The sequence below is a fragment of the Lissotriton vulgaris genome, chromosome 5, assembly GCF_964263255.1.
Source record: "Lissotriton vulgaris chromosome 5, aLisVul1.2, whole genome shotgun sequence".
NCBI classification, from domain to species: Eukaryota; Metazoa; Chordata; class Amphibia; order Caudata; family Salamandridae; genus Lissotriton; species Lissotriton vulgaris.
In genome coordinates, this window is record NC_141693.1 from 994,167,025 (window position 1) to 994,187,680 (window position 20,656).

Genomic DNA, 20,656 nt, shown 5'->3' on the forward strand with positions numbered 1-20,656 from the left:
CAGGTCAGTCTGCTGTGCCTCCTCACAAGAAGCCAAAATCTATGGAGGGTCATCCTAAGGTCAAGCCTTCTCTTCAGATGACAACCTTCAAAAAGCCTGCTGTGGTATCTTCTGGCCTGCCTGTGACGATGTCGACAGTATCCATTTCGACATCCACGGCGTCTACTTTCTCCATGGCTTCCACTGCCACAACGTCGTCGACGATGGGTAGGTCAATACCTTCTGTTATTCCTCTCACAAAACCGTCGACGACGCTCCCGCCGACGTCTGCTTCATCGTCGACGAAAAACCCATCGTCGACGTCGAGTTCATCGTCGACGAAGACTTCATCGTCGTCGAAGCCACCGTCGACGAAGACACCGTCGACGTCGAGACCGTCGACGAAGACTTCCTCGTCGACGAAGACTACACCGTCGACGACGGCACCGTCGACGAGGACACCGTCGACGAGGACACCGTCGACGACGACACCGTCGACGAGGACACCGTCGACGAAGACACCGTCGACGACGACACCGTCGACGAAGACACCGTCGACGACGACCCCATCGTCGACGAGCCCGTCAACGACGACACCGTCGATGAAGCCATCGTCGTCGACTTCTGCAGTGTCGACGCCGCCGTCGACGAGGGCATTGTCGTCGACGTCGACGAGGACATCATCGACGTCGATGCAGTCGACGATGAAAATGTATGATAAAATGTCAACTATTGTAGACGCTCCATCAGACGCTACAATGAATCTACACTCAAAGGGCTCTCCATCACTGAAGTATTCTTATACCCATTTTAAGATGTCATCATGCATGATGACACCAGAGATGACTTCACCTAGCAAAGTCCAGCAACTACTGCCAACGCAGTTTCTAGAAGCAGAAGACCCTGACGTGGAGAACATGTTTCCCATAGCATCCAGTCCCTCTCATCTTAACATCAAGGTTCATGAGAGTTCAGACTGTGAAGATCTTGAAGAGGTGACAATTCAAGAAGAAGTTCGACAGCATACCACAGTTCAGCCTATGGTATGCCTTCCGGCGTCAATTGTCTCTGACCTACAGTTTCTGATTTCAGACTATAAGCAAAGATTTCCGTCTTCTGCTCCTGCTTCAGGTGTGCCAGCACAGCAGGAAGCTCCAACCCCTCAACGTCGCCAGCGACCACCTCCGCTGGTTGTGCATCAGGAGCAAGAGAAATTGCCTCCTCAAATTTCTTCTGATGAGGATGAATATGAGGAAGAAATGAGACATGATGAAGTCCAAGATGAGGAAGGTGAAATACATGATGAGGATTCTGATGATAACGCCAACCAGGATCCGGCATCCCCAGAGCAAGTACAGGATGATTCACCCCCTGAAGATTTAGGGGGATTCCATAATATAGTAGGGAGAGCGGCTGCAAGATTCAACATCCAAATAGCTTCGGAAACGCAGGACTGTTTCCTCCATGACTTTAAGGAATCCTTCAAAAGATCTGTTCGATCCATCCCAGTAATCGATTATATATGGGAGCAAGGACTTAGAATTATGAAAAATCCTTCCTCTCTCATTCCAGTGCCGGCTAGACTTGAAAGGAAGTACAAAGCCCCAGACACTGCTCCCGCATGTTTAACTGGCCAAACTAAACCGGACTCAGTCATATCACAGGCCGCTCAGCAGAAGTCTAGCAACCCGTCAGCAGCAATAACAGCGCCTCCTGATAAAGAGGGAAGAAAACTTGATGCCATCGGCAAAAGATTTTCTTCTATGTCCGCCCTATCAGTCAGGGCTGCAAATTCTCTAGCATTACTAGGTCGCTACAATCGACAGATTTGGGCAGATATAGCCCCATATCTAGAGGAAATCCCAGAAGACCAGAAAGAAGAGGTTAAGAAAATTTTGCTGGAGGGCGAACGCTCTGCCTCAGAAATGATCGATGTGGCCTTGGATATCGCTTCCACAGGATTTCGTCAACTGGCAGGAGCAGCGGTTTTGAGACGCCAGGGCTGGCTCAAAGCCACAGCATTCCGGCCTGATGTGCAAGCCAAAGTTCTAGACATGCCATTTGATGGAGAACTGCTCTTCGGTGAACATATCGATGATATGCTGCAAGGTATTAAGAAGGATACCGACACGGCGAAAGCCTTAGGCACCCTACAATACAAAACTAATTCCTTTCGAGGATCCAGAGGTAGAGGGCAGCAGAATCGAGGCAGCTATCAAGGTTACAAGTCCGCTTATAACTCTTCTCAGCAGTACAAGCCTCAATATCAGCAGCGACAGCAACAAGGACGAGCTTCCTACAACAAGTCGTCCTTTCGAGGGAAAGGAGGAAAGAAGGATAATTACAGACGCCAATGACTGCTTTCTCCAGCATGCCTCCACCTCTTCTCCACAATTCGCAGTTGGAGGAAAAATTACCAACTTCCTTCACAATTGGAAGCAAATTACAACAGATCGTTGGGTGCTGCAGTTAGTTCGCTTCGGACACACTTTGGAGTTTGTGGAACATCCTCCTCCGAACCCACCATGTCCTATGCAGCACAAGAATCTACGCCTACTTCAACAAGAGCTCTCTCTAATGCTCCAGAAAAGAGCAGTGGAGAGAGTTCCTCGAGGTCAGAAGGGGAAAGGATTCTATTCCCGATTCTTCCTGGTCAGAAAAAAGGAGAAGAAGCAATGGAGACCAATACTGGATCTGAGAAACCTAAATGTATACCTCAAGAAGCAGTCCTTCCGTATGGTTACCCTCCAGGAGGTACTACATCTACTCAATCCAAAAGACTATATGGTATCCTTAGACCTCCAGGATGCCTATTTTCATGTCCTCATTCACAAGAGTCATCGACAATTTCTGAGGTTTGCAGTGGCAGGCAGGCACTACCAGTTCAGAGTTTTACCATTCGGCCTGAAGTCAGCTCCACGCATCTTCACGAAGTGTCTGTCACCAGTAGCGGCATACCTTCGTCAGCATCATCACCAAGTCTTTCCCTACCTAGACGACTGGCTCATCAAAGCTCCGACTCGGTCAGGCGTAGCCAAGTCCTCTTCGGCCTGCCTTCATCTATTCAAAAATCTGGGCCTAACACTCAACCAGGAAAAGTCAACTCTCCTACCGTCACAACGTCTCAATTTCCTGGGAGCAACGTTGGATACACAACAAGAGAAAGCCTTTCCTTCCAGAGAACGTCAGGTCAAGCTGAAGACCCTGGCTGTCCACATTCAGGCCAAACAGAGAGTCAAAGTTCGACTATTCAAATCATTGCTAGGAATGATGTCTTCCAACATTTTTCTCATTCCTCACTGTCGCCTACACATGCGGCCTCTACAGGAAGCCTTAACAAATCAGTGGATCCAATCTACAGGGTCTTTCGACGACTGGATCAGGATCACTCAGGTCATGAAGAAAGCTCTGAGATGGTGGCTTCTGGGCGACAACTTAAACAAGGGTCTCCCTTTTCTTCTCCCAGTCTCTCCTCATGTGATAACCACAGACGCTTCACTGGAAGGATGGGGGGCGTTCCTGCAGGAACTGCAAGTACACGGTCAATGGTCAGTGGCAGAAAAACAACTCCACATCAATCTGCTAGAGTTGAGAGCAGTGCGCCTGGCACTTCGAGCATTTCTGCCCCGAATCAGGAACTCCCCAGTGCTTGTGAGGACGGACAACACCACCACAATGCACTACCTGAACAAGCAGGGGGGTACTCGATCCAGGACGTTGTCTCGAGAATCTCAGCAAATTTGGATCTGGCTGGTACAACACGACATTTCTCTGCGGGCAGAGTATGTCCCAGGAGTAGACAACACCCTGGCAGACTCGCTAAGCAGGCAGCGTTCACTTTGCCACGAGTGGGAGCTCGACCAGCAGACGCTCGACTCGGTGTTCTCCCGTTGGGGCAAACCTCACCTGGATCTCTTTGCGACGGAAGTGAACGCGAAATGCCAACATTACGCAAGCTGGCTTCCCCAGAAAAGGTCCCTAGGGAATGCCTTTTCGATGACATGGTGCAACGTCTTTGCTTACGCTTTTCCACCGTTTCCCCTGATCCCCAGGGTTCTCCGGAAACTGAAAGCAGAGAGTTGTACCATGATCCTGATAGCCCCAGCGTGGCCGCGCCAACACTGGTATACGGAGCTACACCTTCTATCGCTGGAACCTCCAATTCTATTCAGGACATGCCCACATCTCCTCACAATGAACCAGGGACAAGTCCAGCATCCGGATCCAACATCTCTAAAATTATCAGCTTGGCTCCTGAGTTCAGAGAGTTCCAGGATTTAGATATTCCACAGGAATGCAGGGCCGTCTTAGCCCGGGCTCGGGCTGAAAGTATTTATTTATTTTTATTTTGCGTGTTTGTAGAGCGCTAGAATAGACTCCCAGGGGAGTATCTCCGCGCTTTATGACTGCCGAACCTACAGGAAAACAAGTTACATAACTGCAATCCAATTCTGAGACTGTAAAGTTAGACCTGGAACAGAAACGTCTTCAGCTTTTTCCTGAAGGCCAGATGATTTTCAAGCTGCCTAAGCTGGAGGGGGAGGCCATTCCAAATCTTCGGTCCCCTTACCGACAGAGCCTTACCCCCTTGCCTTGCCCGCTTGAAGTACTAATAAGACGTATTCCCTCAAGTGGAAAAGGTTCTGTTTGTGGTGTAGAGCTCAGAATTTGCATCCATTCACTTCTACTCCAGCACAAATTCTGCCCTACTTGCTCCACTTAGCCAATTCTGGACTGGCACATGCTTCAATAAAGGTCCACCTGGCGGCCATATCCAGGTTCAGACGATCTTCGTGTGGAGCTTCATTATGGACCAACAGACTAATCAAACAGTTTCTGAAGGGATTATTCAGATCTTTCCCTCCAGTTAGAGCGCCTCCTCCTACATGGCAACTAAATGTGGTTCTAGCTCAACTAATGAAACACCCGTTTGAGCCAATCCACAGAGCAGATCTAAAATATTTGTCATGGAAAACAGCTCTTTTGCTGGCGCTCACGTCAGCAAGGAGAGTGAGTGAACTGCAGGCCTTTTCTGTGCAAGACCCCTTCATCCAGTTCAAGAACGACAGGGTCATTCTACGGACTAACCCTAAGTTTATACCGAAGGTTCCGTCCTCTTTCCATCTCAACGAACCTATTGTCCTACGATCTTTCTTCCCGAATCCATCATCTGCGGCTGAAAGATCTCTTCACTCATTGGACCTCAAACGATGTCTCAAATTTTACCTTCACAGGACGGAGCAATTTCGAAAGTCCAACCAATTGTTTGTTGCATTTAGCAGACCCAGGATAGGCTTAGCCTTAACAAAACAGAGCATTTCCAGATGGATTTCAGCGGCCATCGCCTTCTGTCACCAACAGGCGGGCCACCCTCTGCCTTCAAAAGTACGAGCACACTCCACTAGAGCGGTTTCCACCTCCATGGCGCTCTTTGCTGGGGTATCCATTTTCGACATTTGCAGGGCGGCGACATGGAAGACACCACATACGTTCACGAAGTACTACTGCTTGGACTCTGAACTTATGAAGGATGCAGCAGTGGGACAGGCTGTCTTACGTCATCTATTTCATTAGTGGTGAGCCTTCTTCCTATCATCCCACCTTCCAGGAAATTTATCGCACATTTCTTATCAGGTTGTGAGTATCATATAAACTGTGTAACAACTTATGATAAGATTGCTATGTCTTTACGAATGTATTATGCGAAATGTGCTCATTATTGCTTGCTATTCTGATTCAGGCATGTGAATCTATGAAAGATACCCATAATACTGGATAAGAAATGCGTTACTTACCTGTAACAGCAGTTATCCAGTATTGGTATCTTTCATAGATTCACATGCAACCCACCCGCCTCCCCTGGAAGGGCTCACCTTCTCCCTCTCAGTAGCACTGTGCTTACGAAAATCTGAGGGACTAGGGCTCCTTCCAGGAAGGTGAGAAGGGTGATGGTAGCTGATTGGCTCCTGGCCAAAGTTTGGTCCTTTTTACATAAGGACCTAGATAGGCTACTAATGTGAGGCCTCTGGCCTAGTACTAAGTATATGTCTATGTGACATTACTATTGTTATTTACCGGGGACTCCTACCCCGACGACGGGGAATGATTCAGGCATGTGAATCTATGAAAGATACCAATACTGGATAACTGCTGTTACAGGTAAGTAACGCATTTCATACTTTTTGTAAATCAAAAAAACAGGGTGGGTGTTGAGCCCCCCAGACGTACCATACTTCCAGCCTTATGGGGCCCCTGCCGCCTCACTGCCCCGTCGGGAGGTAAGATTGGGAGATTTACCTCCATTTTGTACCCTGGGAGAGCAGAGACTCACTAAATGCCAGGGATAGATTTTTTAAATTGGCTGGGAGCTTCTTGTCCTTGGAAATGGGCAAACCACCCCACCCTTAAAGCACCAACAGACTTTCTGCCCCCCATCCCTATGACAAGCAAGAGTAAATTTGGCTTCTCCTGAGATTAGATTTAAAATGGCCCATTCTGCCTCCCCCAGCTGGCATAAGGGCTGTATGGGAATGGGGCGGGTGTTGTAGTGCAGCGCTACAATGGGTAATCACACACTCCATTCCGTATTTTTCCCTGATGTTCTGGTGATTCCTTGAGATGGGTCGATAGGTGGAAAACACACTAATCTGCCCAACCACAGGGTTTTAATACTCCCCAGACTACCAGGGAGAAAGATTAAGAAAAGGAATTAGATTGGGTGCTGGACCATCTAGACATTGTTCCCCAACCCTGCCAATGACAGTATTTCTGACCCCTGGGGAGGCAGAGTGGGGGTTTACCCCTTGTGCCAGCCCAAATGCCAATATAACACCTAAAGAATATCCAATGTTATCTCACTTGACATGTTGAATAGCTGGGTAAGAAACGTAGCAGGATTCTCGCAAGTCTCACTACCCCCAACAGATGCCTGACAGACTGTATTATTTTTGTAGTTTGGAATTCAGAGCAACAATTACAGATGAAAAAATGGTCATCTGTTTCTATTTTCGTCTATTCATTTTCATTATATTTTAAAATCAAGAATTAGTTTCTCTGAAAAAACATGAGCGCTCTACAATGACACCTAGCTGAATTCTGAATTGTAACAACTTTTAAGAACTTTTTGAGAGGTTTTTCGGCTCACCCATGATTTTCAAACCTTTTTCCACACAAACTGCAAGTAGATAGAAACCTAAAAAATAGGAAACGTTGCCTACCATGTAGAAAATGGCAAAAATATATAATTAAATATGCATTTATGCAACGCTATCTGTTGATGAAAGTTGGGAAGGGGTGATCTTTGCACATCAAATATTTTGTTATTGCCATTTTTTTTTAAACTGTTTCTTGACAGCACCTTTCACCCATTCTTCCCAAAATAAACCCACATTTTGGTTGTTTCACAGTTCCCATCAAGGAAATCCACAAACCCTGGGTACCTTAAGAATCCTCAAAATGGGCTGAAAAGGATGCAAATGTAGCATGGACACCTTTCTTTGAATAAAGGTTATGGGAGCTTAACCACAAAGCATCCAAAATATCAAAAAGAAAGCTCAGCCTTGAGAGATAGGGAAATCTCAGCAGTACAGGAGTTAATTACTGATAAGATAATTAATTGAATGATAGACGTTTAGAGGTTTTATTGATAGAATTGAGCAGAGATTTGTGTTTATGAGGTATTAAAAAGTCCCTGCAATTTCATATTTCTCAACAAGTGTCTAGTGCTTTTGACTGCATCATTACCATCACGTATCTAAGATTCAGGTGATATTATTATTAGGAGATCAAAGGGGCTCCCTGTTGATAGTGCCAGGCTAGGGGTCATCCGTGATGTACATTCAATGTATATGTCTGCGAAACAAAGTGATGGCCTGAAAGCTTTGAGATGTTTCCTATCTAATATATATGATTCACATTTAAATAACATCACAATGCTAATGGCAAGTTCATGTTAGAACACACTTCTTGGTCAATAAGAAATATTTATTTAGGTACATTGGTGTAGCATTGGGCTGTGCTGCGCCTCCTCCAAAGCTAAATTAATAATTGAGCTATTTTAGAAATAGTATGCATGGGATCTAGATCAGGAAGAGTATATAAAGGAAGTACAGGTATGGATCCAAAGCATTGAATTTGTTTCTGTGGAGCTCATCTAAAGACTTCTCGCCCACCTCAAAAAATCCAAACTGAGCCTGGCTCGTTTTGAAATGACACATACTTGTCCTTCCTTAGCAAGGAAACTGGGAACTGTTTAGATTTTCTTTTAGCTTTCAATGAAATTCAAACAGTGTCACTACCACACAGGTATCTACTTACCAGTGAGGGATCCAGTTCCTTTTTGGATTTTTTGTAAACCTCAGAAGAAAGCCAGAGAGCCTTGCTCCTTGCTGTGGTGCAGACACACAGGTTTGTATGCCAGTGAGTGGCCAAGACACTGTTTCGAATTTTTCTTATTCTTGCTAGAGCACAGACAAACACACATACCTGCCCTCGCTGCAATGAGCCTGGACAGTGTTTGACATTTTTCTTAGTCTCCAAAATAGTCCAAACAGCATCTGGTTACTTGTTGTATCTTTCACCTCTAACTACGATAAAATCCCCGTGCATAGAGATTTCATCCTGCAACTGGACATAAGGTCTTAAAGTAGAGGTAACACTGCTCATCCTGGACACCCCCTCCTTACACATCTTAATTAAACCATGCATGATTTGATACTTTTTCATGGCTTCCACCCACTCTTCTTTTGATATTGAACAATGAAGATCTCCTGACAAATCTTCGAGATACGCTACCACATTTTCCGTTACCAATTCTCTCGACTCTGCTTTGGTGTCAGGCAACCTTGATAAACAATCTGCCACACTGTTGCACCAACCAGGTACATACTCCACATTACACAAAAAATCTTGAACACTTACTGCAAGTCTAGCCAACCTTCCTGAACAATTCTTAATTCCCCCAGGGGCCAACACTCTCAACAGCGGTTTGTGGTCAGTTCTTAGTACAAATGTGATTCCCCACAAATAAATCCTAAAATATCTGGTAGCCCATGCAGCCGCCAGTGGCTCCCGCTGGATGACGGAGTAGTTCCTTTCACTTTACGTCAAAGAACGAGACGCAAACGCAACAGTATTCATCTGCCCACCATTTTTCTGCATTAAAACCGCCCCAATGCCGACAGAACTTGCATCAACAGTGAGGACAGTAGATAAGGTTTGTACAAAACTTGAAAGAATGTTTGCATTCAAAATATCATTCTTAATCAAATCAAAAACATTTTTCTGTTCACTTCCCCAAACAAACCCCTTCCCCTTCCTCAAAATATTCCTTAAAGGATCAACCTTTCCTGCAAAATTTCTCAAACATTTTGCATAGTATTCTACCATGCCCATGAATGACGTAAGATGAATATAACACAATGCCATAGAATAAGCACACAATAGTGATGAGCCAGGCATGCCCAGCTTTAAACCTCTGCAGAGAGCCTGAAATATGTTTGTATTTTTAGTGAGCCTAAAATAAAATTTTAAAAAATCCAAACAGCACCTGGCTCTTTGCTAGTTTTCAGATATACACACATTTGCATGCGAGTGAGGACCCTTGGTACTCTCTAGTGTTAATTGTATCCTCAGAATAAATCCAAACATCTTCTGGCTCATTGCTAGAGGGAGACACCCACCCATATGTGAATAGGGCAGATGTTATGTGAATATTGTCTGAATTTGAGAAACAAAATTAAAACAATACCTTGCTCCTTGCCAGGGCACAGATACATATGCCTCTGAACTTAGTGAGGAGTCCAGGCAATGTTTGGATTGTGTCTTAGCTTCAGAAAATTCTACACAGCTCCACAGATAGGCAATTAGATACAAACCTGCACACCAGCGAGGAGCTGCCATGCTGTATGATATTTTGGCTTAGCCTCTATTCCAAACAACAGCAGCTCCTTGTAGGTGCAGGCACACATTCACATATCTGCAATCCAGCATAAGGACTAAACGCTTTGGGGATTTTTTTCTTGGCCCCAGAAAAAAAATCTAAACAGCACATGGCTCCTTTCTGATATTTAGATATGAACACTTATGTGCCTAGCGACGACCTTTTCAGATTCTTTTAATGTAGCCTTATAATATTTCCACACAACTCCTGGCTCCTTGGTGGGATGAAGACACATACTTGCTACATGCCAGTAAGACGCCTGAACACTGTTTGGATTTTTTCTTGGCCTCAGAAAAATTAAAACACCACCTGGTTCCTTGCTGACTTGAGACACACACATTTGCTTTCTAGTGAGGAGGCTGGCTGCTGTTTGGACTGATTCAAGTTCTCTGGGGAAACCCAAACAGTGCCTGGCACATTACTGGCTTGCTGGCGTACAGACTCACATGTACACATGCCAGTGAGGCCCAGATGCTGTCTTAACCTGACAAAAAAAATCAAAAGTGTTGTTGGGCATACACGTCTTCAACCCTTAAAGAGCCTAGATGCTGTATAATTACTCAGTCTCTGAGTAATTTCAAACAGGACCTGACTCCTTGCTGATATGCAGACACGCCACAATGTTTGAGCCCCAGCAAGGAGCCTGTAAGCTGTTTGGATTTTTTCTCAGCCTTTGAAAAAATTCAAAAGCACCTTGCTGCTTGCAGAGAGAAACCCGGACGTTGTTGGATTTTTTTCCCAGTCTGAGAAAAAAATCTAAGCAAAACCTGGAAAAACCTGGTCCCTTACTAGGGTGCAGCCCCCACACACAGAAACGTCTGAGCACCAGTGAGGAGCCTAGACACTGTTTTGATTTTTCTTAGCATCAGACAAAAAATAAACTGGGCCTGGCTGTTTGCTGGAGTGAAGACACACATGTCCGAACCCCGGCGAGGACTCCAGACACCATTTTAGCATCAGAAAAAGTCCGAACAACATTGGAGACATACACACACACACACACACACACAATTGTCTACCAGCACGGAGTTTGGATGCTGTTTGCATTTTTTCTGCAGATGAGAAAAATAGAAACAGTGCGTGGGGGTTCACACCTACACAAACACACCCGTTTACCAGTGAAAAACTGGACGCTGTTTGGGTTATTTTTAGTCTCAGAAAAAATGCAAATCCTGCCTGACTCCTTTGTGGGGCACAGAAATACACATTCACATCTGAGTGCCAGTAATGAGGCCTCGTGCTGTTTGGATTTTTTGTCTTAGCCTCAGAAAAATGCCTAACACCAGTCTTGTGGTGATATATTTCTTGTTCTTTCTGCACCATGTATTGCATACTTTGTTTGTGTTACTGACGGTGCGGTATATTACATGACAGTGGTTGGAACCTCGTGTGTTCATGGTTCTCTTGCCTATGTCACACTGCTCATGGAATGTTTATGTTTGTTGATTTGATGGGCAGTTGCTGTCTACTCCGTGGTCCCTCTGGACCTCGTTACTTTGTATTCAATTAATGGTGGATTAAACTCATTGCTGTCTCCGACCAGACTTTACAAGTCTCATCCTCAATGAGGCAGCAACACATGTCCGGGATTGTCTGGTACCTAGGGAAACCTACTAATACAAGATATTTAAAAATAGAGAGTTTTGGGTGGTGTGACTTGCAAGGATGCCATAATTTGTATTTTCCAGAATGTTCTGCAGAGGTTAAACAATCGTTAAAAAAGGATTTCCTCACATGTTTGTGACATCCAGTTCGAGAGTATGTGAATAACAACAGACCTCCCACCTGCCAGTGTTCCTACATGTTGTTATATCAAAACAGTACCTCACATGTGCGCGAAGGCCTATTGTAACTGATTGAAACAGGCCAAATATCTCACTGGGCGATGCCAGTATAGTGTCAATGTGCTCTTCAAATCGCCTCGATTTTCACTTATTCCTCTCCCATGAAAATGGTACCACCCACACATGTGGGGTACTATTTTTACCAGGAAAAGTATGGGGACAGTGGGTGACAGGACTTTTGCCATACCCCTTAAGTTTTTGTCACAGAAAATCGAAGATATTGTGATATTGTTTACCCATATTCTGAAATGTAAAGGGTTTTCTGTATAATAAACAATTCTGGGAATCATACAAACCACATCATTTGGATTTTACTGTGCCTCCGGATTTTTAAGTTTCTGGGTTTGTTAGGTTCCTCTGTGTGCAATGAGACCTTGTACTGATAGACTACAGACATCCCCAATTGAATCCACAAAATATCTCCTGGTCTGAAGAGTGTAGAACTCTCCCATGGAAAATCCTTGCATGGCTGATAGTCCTGCGCTCAGATGACTTAGAGGAACACAGGTTTGGGACAACCATCAGCAACCTGTAATGGGGTTAATGTGCAAAAGAGTATGTGAACTAGATATGAGGTATTTTTGGTGTCAAAGCAGGGTGATATGCTGCATATAGATTTCTGTAAAAAGCATGCAGCATAAATTGATCCCCTTTATACAAGGCAGTACATACATGCTTTTGCTGTGCTGCATTGTGTTAGAGATGGGGTCTCTAGTTGGCAATGGCTGGCAACTGTCCAAGTAGGTACCCTTCTTCCTAAGTCAGAGTAAGGGGGGTTTCACCCTTTGATAACCCCTGCTCAACCCTGTGGTAACGTAGCACGAGCAGCTAGGCTTATCTCAGAGGCAGTGTGTGAAGCATTTGTGATCATACACATTAACACAGTGAAGAACACTACAAAGGGACACCACACAAGTAGTTATAAAAAAAATAAGTATCTTTATATACAGACTTAACACAAGACCAATAACGATATAAAGCCACAATACTGTAAAAATAGGGTTACTCATGAAAGGCTGTAAAAATAGTTCCAAGTGTTCAAACAGGGGTTCAGTTCAAAGCAGTGGTCTCTGCGACCCCCTTTACTTACAAAGTACCTGGATTTCGTAGCAAAACAAACAAAAGGTCGCAAACAAGCTGTAGCGATGATTTTACTTACGTGAGGCCGGCGATGCGTTGAATCCTTGCCGCAAGGGAGGATGATGTGCCGATCGGCAGAAGCGTGCGGGACAAAATAACAACTTCTTCACGCTAGGCCAGCGATGCGTTGAACCCCTGCCATAAGGTTGGGAGATGCGCTGAACCGGTTGCGTGTGCGACTCTGTTGCGATGAGAAGAAATGGCGCTCCACGAGGGGGCGACGATCTGGGTGTGATGGGATGAAAATGGCGGACGCACGGCATCCACACTGTGAAGTCATGATGCGATGATCCGGGGTTAGCGAGCACTCAACAGCCCGCAAACGTGCGATGCGATGATCCTTGGGTGTTAGCGAGCACTTTGTGGCCCACAAGCGTGCGATGATTTTTGGTTTGCGAGGGCTCGGCGGCAGCAGTGCGATGATTTTCCTTACGCTCTTCAGCTGCGGCAGCTTGCAAACGGGCGTTAGCGATGATTTCAGCACTCCCTTCTCTGTAGTAGAACTAGAGGCCCTGCAACTCACAGAAGCCTCACATGCAGCTAGAAATCCTCGCTGGGAGGAGTCAGGAGGCTGGTGGTGGAGTCAGATGTGCCTGCGACTCCAGCAGGAGACTGGCTCTCTTCTAGCCCTTGGGTGATTGCTTTAGCAAGTTGAAATAAGTTGAAATAAAAGTCCTCTTCCCTCTTCTACCAAGTCCAGGGAAAACTACTGCAGGCGGATCCCAGAAAAAGCACACAGCACAAGGACAGGCCTCTCCTGCAGATTCCTTCAGTTGCATGGACAGAGGTTCTTCTTGATATCCAGGAGCAATACCAATTAAAGATGTTTCAGCACAGATATTTATACCCCAAAGTCTTTGTTCTAAAAGTCTCTAGTCACTAAACCCACCCAAAATAAGTTCTGCTCAGTCCTGGAGCACTTTGTTTACCAGGCTGCATCCTTCCTTTCAGAAAGAGGGGGTCTGCCATCAGACGCTCAGTAGGAGGTGGAGCCAGCATTCACCTTGCCAGGCACAGCCCTATTCAGGTCAAGGAGCTACCCCTCCCCAATACTCAATGCAGATCTCTCTATTCAACCCAGGTCTGACTCAGCCTGTCCTGCCCCTCTAAACCCAGACAGCCAATACACATAACAGCAGAGCACACTGGAAGGCTTAGGCGAGAAAGTACCTACTTTCTAAAAGTGGTATTTTCAAACACAGAATGTTAAAACCAACTTCACCAAAAGAGTTATTTTATCATTCTGAATTCAGGCATACTAAACTTGAGTTTCTACCATGTTCCTTGAGTCAGTTAGGATAATAAGATGTAATAATCAAAATGCCCATTCTAGCCTATGGAGAACAGGTAGCCTCGCAGTAGTGAAAAACGAAATGGGGTGTAATTCACTACCAGGACATGCCACACATATCAAGCCATGTCCTACCTTACACACACAATGCACCCTACCATAGGGGTGACTGATATGATGCCAAGGGAAGGTTCAGGGGCTGGGAAGTGTGGGCACTTCACAGTCAAGATGGCAGTTCGGGACTGCACACAGACACTGCCGTGGCAGGTCTGAGGTACACTTTACAAGCTGCCTCTGTGGGTGATGCAAACCAGCGCTCCAGGCCCACCAGTAGCATTTGGGTTACCAGCCTTGGGCACACACTCGCCACACTACTAGGGACTAACAGGTAACCCAAATAAGTCAATCAGGGATATACCAATTCACAGTCATATTTACCAAGGGAGACCATATGCACATTGGCACTGATAAGCAGTGCCCAGAGTCATACAACCAACAGCAACAGGTCAGAAAAAATACAGGAGGAAGGCAAAAAGTTTAGGGACGACCCTGCAAGAAGGGCCGTTTCCAACACATTGCACCAATAGTTAACGTGTATTTGTAATGCACATGTTCATTCATAGCTATTTTTGCACTGAATAACAGATGCTTATTGTTACCCAACAGTACTTATTTGGATGAATGGCTGAGCGGACCCACCAGGATTTGAACCTGTGACCATGAGGTCAAACATAGTCTCCTGTATTAGTTCACTGAGCCACCAGGCCAAGCTTGCATAAAGGTGCCCTGTAGTGAAGGACTTGGTGATCAGTTTCAGTTATTTCACATCTCTCTGCCCAGATTTACTAACACGTGTAATCAGGTGTCTGTTGTAAATGTGATGCAAATCGATGCAAAGTGTTAAAATGCGAATGTCTTCTCAATGTTTATTTTGTGCTGAATAGTAACCCTAAAATAATACAAATAAGCATATGAACTACTTTGCATTTCTTTGCTTCAAGGGAGCCGACCATGAGTGGTACATGGGCATTCCCTTATAGGCATCCATGCCTGTACTGCATTACCTGAGAAATTGGTACATTTAGCACCTAACATCTTTTGGGTATTGCCAGTTTGAGACATGTAGGACTTCTATCGCTGAATGTACGTTTGGGTTGTTAGTCTTCCCTTATCTCCGTAATGGCTGTTTTCATTTCGAAGTTAATCTGTTACCTAAACTCTATAAAATGGTAATCAAGAAGTGAGTACTTAACTCTTTGGTGGGAACATTATAGCATTCCTAGTTTTTATAAATCGCACATCAGTCTGCTGCTACTGATTCTGTATAGGAGTCTGCATGGTGGAACCTATTATCATCAAGGAAGGAAGTTATATCAAATTAAATTGCTCACAACCTAGATTTCAGTGAACATGGTTAGAGCATCAACTACTCCACCTCTCAGGCTAATGCATAACTTTTAGAAAGTTACCAATTACCTGTATGAGCTGTAAGAAAGCATAAGCCTCTGCCATTTTCCAGCTGGTGCTCAGGGCCGGGAATAGGTATGAAATGCTCCCCGGAAGCAGGCAACAAGTTAAACTGAATAAACAAAGGTACCCCCTCTATTTTTCTGCCTCCCCGTACTACTCAGTGGCAGCTGTCACTGTTAGTTTTACCTTACCTATAACATACTAAATCACCCGCAAAATATTCAGCTAAGGCAAAGGCAGTAAACCAATGCCAGTGAACAAAAACATATTGCAGCCTAATTTCTTAATGTTTTTCTTTAGTAATCATCCTTATTAATAATGTATAATACTGTAAATGTATAATTGCGTTTTTATAATGCCTGCTAACTCTGACAATGTATTGAAATATTTTATGGCAAGTAACATGCTACTCCAGTATGTTTGAAGGTGGGGATAGAGGAAGTTATGCATTTGCCTCAGGGAAGGGGGCGGCGGCGGGATCGTTAGTGCATGCGAAACATTGGTGGGGTGATTACATTAAAAGAGAGCAAGCGATTGCCAGTGTTTAAACGTTTGTGCTCTTTTACGCAGCATGATGTAAATAATTGCCATTTTGTTTTTGTGCACATGTACTCCTGTGTAGTACGTACTATTAACAATTAATTTTTCATCTAAACTAAAAGAAAGAAATCCAACATTTTGCTTCTGTATTAGAATTGTAAGAAAGCAGTTCTGTTAGTGCATTCTGCTTCAGTAGAATATGCTAATTTGGTCCGAGGTACAAACCTCAGGCCTCAGAAAAAATCAGTCCTGTTTTAGTTCCTGTAATCTGAAAAACATTACTTACTTTTTCGCACGTGCCTTTGATGCCACTGTAGATGTCACACTCCTTGCCACTATTGGTCTGGCTCTTAGCCAGTCAAGGAGGCGAGAGATCAAACGAAGGCCTGTTGGCTGTTCACCGAGCACTTTCCTACAGCATGAACCACGGTGACAAATATGTTTCTCTTCCCAGATTATATGTTTTATGCCAAGCCTTCAGTTTCCTGAGATGGAAAGGAGCACCGTGCAGGCGGAGAGAAGATACGCTGTGTTTAATAACAGTCACTCTTTTTTTCTTTATCGAAAATACACAAAAATACAATAACGTAGCTCCTGGATTCTAAACAAATATATTACCTGCTTGTTTAAAGTAAACTAAATGGATATATAACACACTTTGCTAAACACACATAGGAGTACACTGCTCCATAAGAAATAAATGGCGTTCCTCTGTCAGTATCTATTACTTAAAGGACTCTTGACATTCTCCAGATATCCCTGTAGGGAGACTAACACCTGATTCCACTTAAAATGCAGCGTCTCCCCCTTAAACCCACACCTCGCATTTAAAAACGCAAAGTGCAAAAGAGAACAAGGCTGTAATTAGCTGCGAAAAATACCCAGACCTCGTGTTGGTATGCTGATGGCAACACATACATTGCACCAACAAAGAGGTGCAAGTAAAGAGCGAACTCGTTTTCTTTTTTTTTTTTTTTTTTGCTACAACGTCGTGTTTTTAAAAGCTCTTTGAAGGAGTGTAGCTCGGATTTTTCTGATGAACAGATTCACCTAAAGTGGTCATAAACAGTTTTAGTCAGCATACAGTTATATTGAAAAGGCAATGCCTAATGGAGATTGGAAAGATGCCTTTTTTATTTGATTTCTACTTACATGGGGCATTTTCCAGGAGAAGATGGAATAGAAACTTCTGAAGATAGAGCCTCTTAAAAGATCATTGCTGTCTATAGTTGCAAAACGAGCTCCTTTTGCCATGTGCTTGTCTTTTCCACTGTATTTACTTTTATTGTGCTGAGAGTGAGACCACCTTTTCCCGATGAATTAGGTATAAGTAGCATTATAACACATGCCCTAAGAATAATGGCTTTATTTTCTTTTATTTACATAACTCCTCATATCTTATCGTATTTGTCTAAACACTGTAGGCAAGGAGGCAGGCTATTTATTACCCCATAACATTGGTGCTCATTTTATCTACCTCAAATATGAAAGTCTGTCTGAGTGAAACTCGCTCGAAATCAACATCTACTTTCTGGTGAAGGGATGAGGCTTCCCATATTTTCTCTCAGATCAGGCAACTGAGCTATCATTCAAGCCTATTTGATGCAAGATATAATACAGGGAAACTTTAGGTATGTGAATACGATATCGCCGTTTTGATGTTTACACAATTTGCAAGTGTAGTGCAAATACACACTTTACTATGTCACTGTATTTATAGAATTTAGAAGAACAACAGAACCTCATTTCACAAATGAGAGCTCGAGTAAGCAATGCAATGCAATTAAACACTCCAGAGAATTGAGGAACTTGTTGGTCATTAGTCTTCAACTTCCTCCAAATCTGGGCACATAGGTAAATGTAGTCTAAAACATGCACCACGGAATCGTTTGAACAATTATGTTTAATATTGGGATAAGCCATCCTCCATGGCACATAAAAGTACTTCTGTATTTTCAGGTTTTATATAGATTGTAGTATTTGCCCTTAGTTGAATTCCAGAGTAAAAAAGCGGTGAGTTTTTAACTGACAGCTGAGCATTTCACAGATGTTTGCGTTAATAGGTGCCTGTAAATATGCTTTTACAGTGATAGGTAGGCATGATAGTTAAAAGAAAGCTTACGTTAAAAAAGGGACGCCCTGTGACAATAAAGAATGCATGAGCAATAAATAATAGCGCAAAAGGGGGATGAAGCACAACGGAAACGATTCACAAAAAGTGAAACAAACAAGGTGGCCCGCACTCCCACATGAACAGGAAAGTGTTATTACCTGCCTAAGTGTAGAGTTAAAAATGCCAGCTGTGTCAACCAGATATTTCATATTTTTTGTAGACTACAGCAATTAGGTATATTTCATTGTGACAAGTTTGATCTTTATTACCCGTCTAGTGCTCACCAGAACTGCACATGTGCTATCAGAATATGTTTCCATTGCAAAACTTCAGTTGAGCCTGACAAGTAATTATACAAACTAATTTTATAATACTCAGTGAAGGAAACGTGTTTGTTACCTTTTCATAGTGACCTATTCGATCAAGAGTATATGTACTTATGTAAATCGTCCAATGACACATAGAACGAACATGAGAACTGATCACACTGGCGCATGGACTGGAGATTTTCATTTTGGGTACAAAGGGTACAGAAGGTGGTTAGTAAGTGGCGCTGACAACGAACACGTTTATGGATATTTGTCGAGCTGGTTTCTCTACAGAAAAATCTAAGGTTTGCTTGTGGTTGACGTATAACTTTGTTTTAAATAGGGGCAGCTTTACATAAGACATTCATTTATTGTAAATATGCAGTCATAACTTAAAAAGACTTATCAAATACACTTGCTTACAAATTAGATTGAAACTTTGCGAAATGCAATTGCATTAATCATCATTATTTGCTTTGTGCTCACTATCTATTTCATAATTATTTATCATCACCTGATCTAAAATAATTTTCGACAAACGCATGTTTTTTTGCTGAGATTGTATGATCCCCAGAGTAAAACAAGATCTTTGCTTTCCAATCCTAAATGAACATATCTGTATTTTCTGGTTCTGATAGAAACTTCTAGTCGCAGATTTCTTACCTTAGAACTATCCCCATGCATCAGACTGTATCCCAGATTTTTATGTGAGTCATACCTCTGTGCGCCAGTAGGTGTCATTGTTCAGCTCTGCTGGGCATTTTTGGCAATAATGTGCACAGTGTCTGTATAGGTGCCATCCCAGCATGCTGATGCTCAAGTCAGAGAATATCCGGAGAGAGGTACCCTCAGAATTACCCTCATCATTTTAGAGACTTGTCTCTTGGTGTAGTAGGATCAACAAGCCTGCGGCACCTGTCACCAACAAATGTTGGTGATGGATCCGCATCTCGTCTGTCTCTAGTGCCTTGAGTGTGACCATGATGTCACGCCATACACCCCAACGCCTTGTGGGAGCAATCCCTCAAGCTCCTTGCCACACCATGACAGTCTTGGTCTCGGTCGAGAAGAAGGATCGGTTGCGGGCCATCAATCTTCATCTCAGTCAAAGTCGTCGCATTCCAGTAAGTCCCACAAGAAAAAGAACAAGAAGATGAAGAGGTCTTCTACTTTGTTCAGTCCGTCAAAGTCATCTGATGAGAGAGTATGGACACTTGAGGCCTGGATCCGTGGTTGAGTCTGTGCCTGGGCAGTCTCTGAAACTCCAAAGGTTTATAGGAGCTGGAGCGACCCTCGCCAAACTCAAGAATTTTGTAGGCCATGCACCTCATATTTGGACGGCCTGTCCCTGCTAGAGCGCCTTCGGGCCTGCATGTTTTGGAGAGGACCCTTCTTATCTTCCGCCAGTGGGTTCACCCTAAGTACCAGTCAGGCCCCTTTGATTCATAGATGGACCCTGACCGGTCCTTTGGTGGTGCCGTCCCCATTCTTATCCCAGACACGTTGCCAGATGAGCGTCGTCTGACGCCTACTCTGGCTGGGATCATGTCACCCAGGTCGGAGCCTAGCCCTAGTCCTATGAGTTAGGACTTGGGGAAGATTGGGAGCCTTATTAATGCCAGCTCCAAGACTCCAATGAGGACACCTGGTGTGAAGATATGGTGGACACCAGTGGACTGGACACCTCCCAGATACTGGATTGATTTCTCCTCTGATCTTGGCTATGGAGGAGGGAGCCTCACTTCCTATGGTGGTGACGGGGACGGCTGAGGTCCAGGACCTTCAGCTGCCCTCTATGGCTGTCAAACACATGTTTTGACGGAGGTGCTTCAGCTGGGAGCCACGCCATCAGAACCACTTCTTCCGTTTAAGAAAGCCTTCACAGATATCCTATAAGGGCCTGGTATAATCCCTGCACAGGAGTTCCTGTGAACAGGACAGTTGACCACTGCCATCGCCCCACCCCAGAGGATTACAGTTTCCTCACACAGCACCCTAGCCTGCAGAGCTTTCTTAGTCCAAGCCTCCACT

The 20,656-nt window shown here is 44.2% G+C and overlaps 1 protein-coding gene across 1 annotated transcript in view; it reads left to right on the forward strand.

Annotated features, from left to right (window-relative positions):
- The first annotated feature begins 821 nt into the window (after positions 1–821).
- LOC147711878 (inactive heparanase-2-like) overlaps positions 822–20,656 on the forward strand; it is a 738,870-nt gene continuing 719,035 nt past the window's right edge. The window contains exon 1 of the mRNA XM_086919554.1: positions 822–1,022. Coding sequence (XP_086775680.1) covers positions 822–1,022 — 201 coding nt within the window. The remainder of the gene's footprint in view (positions 1,023–20,656) is intronic.